The sequence below is a fragment of the Plutella xylostella genome, chromosome Z, assembly GCF_932276165.1.
Source record: "Plutella xylostella chromosome Z, ilPluXylo3.1, whole genome shotgun sequence".
Classification (NCBI taxonomy): Eukaryota; Metazoa; Arthropoda; class Insecta; order Lepidoptera; family Plutellidae; genus Plutella; species Plutella xylostella.
In genome coordinates this window covers 14,651,966-14,660,499 of record NC_064012.1, presented here as the reverse complement: position 1 = coordinate 14,660,499, position 8,534 = coordinate 14,651,966, and the positions used below count along the sequence as shown (strand labels likewise).

The 8,534-nt window shown below is 39.3% G+C and overlaps 1 protein-coding gene across 1 annotated transcript; it reads left to right on the top strand.

Annotated features, from left to right (window-relative positions):
• Positions 1 to 102: 102 nt before the first annotated feature.
• LOC105391689 lies at positions 103 to 8,189 on the top strand. Its single transcript, XM_048632727.1, has 11 exons — positions 103 to 243; positions 476 to 562; positions 1,883 to 1,967; positions 2,602 to 2,834; positions 3,285 to 3,411; positions 3,855 to 4,044; positions 4,463 to 4,592; positions 5,216 to 5,300; positions 5,842 to 5,972; positions 6,468 to 6,552; positions 7,234 to 8,189. The coding sequence occupies exons 1-11, from the start codon at positions 172 to 174 to the stop codon at positions 7,317 to 7,319; spliced, it is 1,311 nt and encodes a 436-aa protein (XP_048488684.1). The 5' UTR covers positions 103 to 171; the 3' UTR covers positions 7,320 to 8,189.
• The last annotated feature ends 345 nt before the right edge of the window (positions 8,190 to 8,534 follow it).

Here is an 8,534-nt window from a genome sequence, read left to right as displayed (position 1 = left end):
AATCTATAGTAAGTTACAGACTATAACTACCTATTACTTGAAGTATAAAATTCCTATACCAATTAAAGTAATTGACTGTTAGCAATTTAGTATAACTTTACGATCTCAATTAGTAACGATAAGCTTTGTCCTAAACATATTTTTATTTGCAATATAATTTAGATCCTCAGAATGCCCCTATGGTTGCGGATTGTGCTAGTTCTAGCAATATGTGTGGCTGTGGCCCACTCACACAAAGCAAAAGTAAGTTACCTTTCATTCTAGATATCATTTTTTTACATTTAAAAAATATAAAAGATGAGTTTGTCAACTACTAAAATTCCACTGCATTAGATTGAAATTGTAAAAATCTGTTAGATTACAGGTTTAGGGGATATTCGGGATCTTATTTGATTTAAACACTGTTATTGTTTATCAGAAAACTAGTAGATAACTCAACCAAAGACTACAACTACAATATCAACTCTATTTTCAGACCCAGAAAAGTATCGATGGAATGCACGACTTCACCAGTCCCAGGAATCCGATACTACCTTCGAATTTGGTCGATGAAACCAGCGCGGTATGTTACACTTACTTACAGTTTTAAAGACTAGAAATAAACCTTATTTCTATAATACTCAGGGCTAACTAATATTGAAGTTACCCCACATGATTACATATTTTCTGTGGTTTCGATAATAATATAATATAATATGTGGGGACATCTCACACACGGCTATCCGACCCCAAGCTAGGCAGAGCCTGTGTTATGGGTATCGGACAGCTGATATATCTTATATCTACACAAATATATAAATAGATACATATTAGTTAAATATAAATATCAACACCCAAGACCCGAGCACAAATATTTGTCTTTAAACAAATATCTGCCTCAGCCGGGATTCGAACCCGGGACATCGGCATAGCAGTAAGGGCCACTAACCACTACACCATTTGACCGTCAATTTCAAATGCGATGATTCATTTGCATTTAAAAAATACTTTTTATTGATTTAGGGCTGTTTTTTCAATAGTCAGATAAAAGTTATCTGAGGAGCTATTCTGATGCTGTAGTGACTGAATGTTTGTGTTAGACAGTGGCAGCAACAATTTTACTCCTCAGATAACATTTATTTGACCATTAAAAAAATCAGCCCTTATAAGAATACCTGCATATCTTGTTAGATGTGTACCCTAGTGTATTGTACGACCTATCATGTGAAAACAAATATACAGTGAAAAAGAGTCACCTCTGACTATCACTTCGGGGATTACAGTCGTGATCATTGTGTGTATGTCAAATGTATACCGTTACTTCTAACACAAAGCGTAGCGCGGCTTAGGGTGCTTACATAGAGAATCGGGTTCCCTGTATCTACCTGTACCGGTAACCAGAGTCGCGAACACAAGTTTCGAACCTCCGTTAACGTTGCGTATCGTCAACTGTCACTGTCAAAATGTAAGGCAAAGTTAGTTCCAAAAGTGACATTTGTTTTTTCCATATGTTAGGTGGAATTTCACCAAACGCTAAACGTATTTAGTAGCCTGTCATACGTCTGTCAGTTAGTACAAAATTTATTTAAAATTTGATTTAACCCATTGAGTGCCGAAGGTACCTAATGTCACTAGGTACCTCATGGTACGTACTACGCAATAAATACGTTTAGCGTTTGGTAAAAGTGACCCTTCGTGTGGATTCGAAAATAGTATCGAATCCGGTGCTCGCTTCACTGACAATGCGATAGCGCTCACACACGGAGCATTTCCCGGATTTTTAAATGTCATGAGCGCTTTCGCATAGTCAGGTTACCGGTACAGGTAGATACAGGGGGAACCCGATTCTCTATGTAAGCACCCTTAGGTCGAGACCTCCATGTAATGAGGACATTGTTGGCAGGAGTCCTCGCCGGTGATCGCGGGCATGATGCCCGACTCTTTCGGAGAGATGTTCAACTTTCTGGACGGAGACAGTTTCGGAATTGGTGAGTGATTTGGAAGGGAAATTGGGTCTGCAAATGGGACCATCACCAGCCAGTAATAATAATCAAAGGTTGTCTGGTAGAGATTGCTTTAAGCAATAAGGCCGCATATTTTTACTTTTAAGTTTTGTTTTTGACATTTTTGTTCTTGGTGCAAATAAAGTGTATTGTATTGTAAGATTTGTAAGTGGTAATCCTGCTGGACCATATAAATATTAATTATAAATGCATATCTGTCCCGGTCACACTTCATAAATTGACCAGTTTTGTTAATGGATTGATTGTCTCGATTCAAATGTAGAGACCGATCTGCATAAGTCGTGCTAATAAGCAAACGAATCTAAAAAGGCATAAATAATATATTCCCTCTTACTGCTATCCTATAGCGCTCACTCTTCATTGCAAGACGGTCTAAATTCTAAATAGCCATTAGAAAACCGTTTCTTTATTACCGCACATTATAATTTACTTACTTAGAGACATACAGGCATACATAATTTATCTGTAAATATAACTAGGTAGTATATTTTAGACCTATAGTCCCATAAATTAAGTAGTTACAATAATTAGCTTAAAATCAAAAAGTTTAAAAGTGATGAATTCTTAAATAATGCTACTGACAATACCCTCTTCCCAGGTCCAATGCACGAATTCGTCTACGGCTGGCAAGCGATAGTGAACACTATGAGTATGAAGAATAACGTTGAAGTTCGCAAGCGAGCCGGCCTCCAGCGCTTTGCTCTAGCCGGTATCAATGGCATCACGCTCATATCGCATATAGGAGTAACTGAGATCATGATCAATGGAACTAGAAGTTACTGCTTTGGAGGGGTTTCTAGGCCGCCCGGCAGACGCAGTGTTATTTGCAAGGTAACGTTTAGTTTGTTTATTTTGACGGTATTGTTGGACAGTGTGTTTGGTCCAGAAGGAAATGCCGTGTTTACTTGGATGATATTCGAAATAATTGGAGAGCTTCTACCATTTACAACCCTGAAGCCAATGACAGTGCTTAACCGTGCTATCATACCCTATTTGTTTATTCACCGAAGTTTTATGTTATTCACCGAATCGCTAATACATAGTCAGAGAGACCTATGGCCAGTTGTTTCCAAGATGCTCTTGAAAATATGTGATGTTGAGAAATCCCTGGTGATGTCTCAACGACTTTTTTCAAGAAACGTAGAGGAAACATGCTCTTGTAAATGTTTTTTTTTCTATTACCAGCGGTTCAATTGTTTTTAACAGCACCTCAGTTTCTAAACCTCGGGAGCAAACAATTTATACCCTATCTATAACATACCCTCCTATGTTTGAACCCAGGGTGCGCTGTACCAAGAGAATCGGTTCTCTTGCCGAGTTCCGTACCTGAGATACCCGACGCCGTTAGGGTATCGTTACTGCATAGACAAGTACGCCTCCGTTCACTCCTTAGACGGGACTTATAAGAGTAAGTACCTACTCACAAGTAACAAGTATCATCACAACCCAAGTACCCACTGCTGGGGCACGGGTCTCCCGTCTTATGAAAGAACCAGAGGTAGACCAATGACTAAAAACTTCGCAAACATACTCCTTTGCATTATAATATCAGTTACACTACAAGATGTATCTTAGACAATGTGTAGATTACACCTTTTAGCTCGCCTTGGAGGTGAGGGGTGTGGTGCGAGGGGAAAAGGGGAAAGGGTGGCACGGCGTAGATGGCCGCCATTTTGGAAGATACACAACATTTTCAAGATATACAACTTCGAGCTAATTATTTTACTATTGGAGCTTACCGTAATATTGCCTATTAGAGATCGCTATTTGCAGCAAACCTCATACACTTAAATGAACTATTTCACATGACTTTTATATCGTGTCCATTAATAATATAATTTTCTGCTCTAGCCGCATACTGCGGACGCGGAGAATCAATCCCAAAGTTCCATTACGACTATATATGCGAACGCCGAGACGTGAAGATCAAGAGGGTCAACCTTACCGACCCTAACGAGCGGAACAACATAAAGACACCCGTGGTCCGTAGGGCCGAGTACTACAGAGGACCGTATGATATACTGAAGGCTTGTCCTGATTGGTAAGTTCATTTGGCTTCGTTAAAGGAATGTTTATACGATAAGAGTACATTTGGTTCTCAGAGCTAGTATAATGCTTGTATGAACATGATCCGATTTCGTTGATTGGCTGACGTTTTCCGAGAGTTCTACACATTACGAAAAATAGCATTCGAACAGTCAGTTGGTCCGTGCGTACTATAATGGCTTAAATCTGTATCTTATAAAAGTTGATAGAAAAGCAACCTACAAGTTAAAAATGCTGTGTACAAAACCCATAAAAACGGATTTCGTTAACCAGGATACCTCCACAAGGAAACATTTCGGAGCATACCTCCAAACCTTCTGCATCCTGAGAAAAAGCGAGTACAGAGTTTTATTATGACCATAACCCATCTGTTTTACGTTCACCCTAAAAATTTGCAACAAACAATCTCCCAGGTACGGCTGCAACCTGCGCATCTCCCCTGAATCTCCTAATCAGGAGATACCACCGAGGCTTCTGCAAGGCAATGACACCGCCTTCGTGGGCCAAGGAGGGAAGTACTGGCTCTCGCTTTATTATACACCGGTATGGGTGGCAAAAGAGATATATTATGTGTTCACAGTCACTGGAAAGCCATGTCCACTGTCCAGTAGTAAAAGAAATGGATGAGATGCCTCATGTTATCATTACACTAAGCTAAATCATTATTTTAATTTTTCCTTTATTATTATTTAGTACACTTGACCCCTCTTTAATCAAAATATCCTTCCACCCTAAGGTTGTCTTGAAAAAATCGCTTAAGCGATAAGACCGCCATTTTTGTACATAGTTTATAGTATTTAAGTTATGTAAGTTTCTTTTATGTGTGTGTGTACAAATAAAGAATATTCTATCTATCTATCTATCTAAACGATGTTCATAACGAAGCCTTCACATAAAACACGGTACTTTGGCATAGCTATAACGATTCCACTGAGCCCTTTCATAGCTTGTAGTTTCTGTTTCCATAGGTTTGTCCATTTCCTTAAATAAAAAAGTAAATTTTCTTTATTCATAAAATTTTCACGGCAAAATGATTCACTATAGCTTTCGCTGAGGTGCCACTTTCTTCGTCAAAAACAAAGTATGTCCTCCGACGTCCTCATTATCCATATTATCCATATCGCTCCTCTTTGATTGTCTGTTTTTGACAACGCTTTTGTTTTCAGTTGTCAACGTACTCCATTTACTTCCAAGCTCACGCGGAGTATCCGTGGCAGTCGCACAGGCCAGTCACTACGAACAATAAAAAGGGTAAGCAAAGCCACAACCATAGTGGGTACATCCTAACTAATATTATAAATGCGAAAGTAACTGTGTCTGTCTGTCTGTCTGTCTGTCTGTTATTACTCTTTCACGCCAAAACTACTGAACGGATTTGAATGAAATTTGGTATACATACGGTCTAGACCCTGGGAAAGAACATAGGCTACTTTTTATCCCGGAATTCCCACGGGAAAACTTTTTAAGGCGAAGTGAAGCGCGCGGGACAGCTAGTTAGAAATAAGTTTTCTTGATTAAATGGCGGCCATCTTGCACGGCTGCGTATTGAGTTTATGAAGTGCTAAAAGTGTCTCCCCTGCATGGTTCTGGGCTGGTATTAGGTTCATCTCAGACGCTTGAGTGATATGATTAGAGGTTATTTTGAAGAAAATTAGCAAGAGGACGACAGGAAAGCTAGCTAATAATAGTATATTGAGACTTCGTATTTCGTCGCTAATTTTTAATTTTAACCCAACACGAAATCCAAACATTATCCATTACTACTATACCTAACTTTATTCACCTCCATCAGGCGGCATATGGGAGCAGCTGCTGAAGGCGAACATCGGGCCGGACATGAACCTGCACTACAACCTGAACGGGATCTACAACCGCTACCCCGCCGCCGCCGCCGTGCCCGACCTCATGCGCAACGACGGAGAGGTACCCTATCATCATCATCATCATCATCATTATCATGACGACCCATCACGTCCCCACTGCTAGGGCACGGGTCTCTTTCCAATGAAGGAAGAGTTTTAGGCCTAGTCCACCACGCTGGCCTAGTGCGGGTTGGTGGACCACATAGGTACTTATAGTCACTAATATTACATAGCTATAGTTGTATGTATAGCTAACAACATACTTCTTCTTAGGTAGTGTTATTTTTGAATTATTTTAACCTCTGCATTGTAATGCGCCGTAAATGTTGTCGTAACGTATTGCAAAGCACCATCTCGCGCCTGTAACGCATTGTCAAGATTTACAAGATGATAGAAAAGAAAAATAAGTTCTCTATCGTTATTAATTCTCATCATCAGCTTTTAGCAGTTCACTGCTGGACGTAGGCCTCTCCCAAAGTACGCCACTGGATGCGATCTATAGCTTAACGTTATTCATTCTACATTGTTATGTTATGTAACGTAATGTAATTCCCAGATACACCCAGCCAACTTCCGCACCAATGTCCGAGACCCTGCCAACGAGGGCATACACGCCACCAGGCTGGGAGCCGACGGGCCTGGTCAGTACCAACACCTATTGCATAAACAGTTCTTTGATGATACTCTGATGAATGTATGTAAGGGAATGTTAGAGAGAAGTATGAAAGTGAGTGCCGGTAGGTATGTTAAAATTTGGGTATTTTTGTGTACCTGTTATGATGTGTATGTATGTATAAATAAATAAATGATATACCATCATCTAGCTAACAATCTATAAACACAGGGCATAGGGGAAGCAGCAGCTCTCAGCTTGGACTCAACAGTGTTGGATTATGCACACAACCGTAATCCCCGAAGCGGTAGTCGGAGGCGACTCAGTCAGAGCCACACGAGAATTGAGTGGTGTTATAAGTTGTTTTGTATCTATTTTTGATCTCGAATTGTCAGACTCGAATGTATTTTTTTCGAGAAAGCGAGGATTTTTAATCATTACTATTACTGACAATTTGTTCATCATAATAATATAATCCTAATCCTAACTAATATTATAAATGTGAAAGTAACTGTGTCTAACTCTGTTACTCTTTCACGCCAAAACTAATGAACGGATTTGAATGAAATTTGGTATACATACGCTCTAGACCCTGGGAAAGAACATAGGCTACTTTTTATCCCGGAATTCCCACGGGAAAAGTTTTTAAGGCGAAGCGAAGCTCGCGGGAACAGCTAGTTATTTATATATTTTTTTTGTTTGTTTCCAGATGGACAGCCGAATCTCGGTCCATACCAGTTTGGGCGCGACGCACAAGCGCAAGGAAACTTCCAGCAGGGTCAAAACATGAGCTGAAGCGGGAATACACGCATATTACTAGTATTTATTGTTTCATTTCATGAAAGATTTAGGGCGGCTTGCAAGAACGTCTTAAAACTCGATTTTGTTCAACTTAAGCTCAGTTTAAGCGTAAATCAGCAAAATCCTCTTGCACGATCTCGATTTAGTGTCAAATCTCGATTTAGAGAAACGTCAAAATTAAACCGGCAATATCTCGGTTTTACGCGTAAATCGAGATTTAACTTCTTTGTCAAATGTCAAAAGCAATCTTTGAAGTATTCTTTTTGGTTGTTTTGTTGTTAGTAATTAGAATTTCTAGTTAACTTACTCGGTAATATCAAAAATGTTTGAGGCGATGGGATATGCTCCCAGCCAATGCCAGCACTCTAGGCAGTTGCGGAAGCCTCCAGACTACGTCACACCTTATAGAGTGCCCTTACGCCCCAAAGTGCAGTCAAGGAGACCTGATGAAGGCCAATTACCTCGCAATAAGAGTAGCAAAACACTGGAGGAAGTTAGCTTAGTGCATTTACACGGTAGAAGAAGAAGGAGATCAAAAATGTATTACTCAGACGATAAAGAAATGATTGAATACTTGAATACCCCTTACTTTTCTAGGAGGGTTAACTTCTAAAATAACAGATTTGTTTCGTGCTTATCGAGATGATGAATTTATTAAAAGCTTTCGTCTTACAAAGAATACCACAACAATGTATATAGACCAACCTTCTCGTGCCTTACAGTCTGGGAACAATGCAAGAACTTCGCTGATCAATAACTATTTTGCAAGGTTATAGCGTCACCAGTACCAAACACCAGTTGATTTAAAAACATGTTTATTATTATTAATTACCACTGTATATTATATACCTAAATCTTAAAATATGGCTTGTTGTTTTATTTTGCTTGATGATTGTTTCGCTTCTTTACTTAAAATATTGAATGTTGTTTGGCATTCCTCTGGGGGAAAATTAACATCAGCCGACACCATTTCCCAGTCTTATCCATGGAGCTCCACTGTCTGAACTACAGACTCGTCTAAAACTTGGCTATCTAAGTATATCTGCAAACATAAAAATCTAAATAAAAATCCGTTAGCCCGTAGAGTAAATCACAATACTCTAGCTACCTACATACTTTATTACCTACTATTATACAATTTATTGCCAATTTTATTTTGCAAGTAGCCATATGGCTAGATATAATAATAGAACTTACTTGGGATCTGCA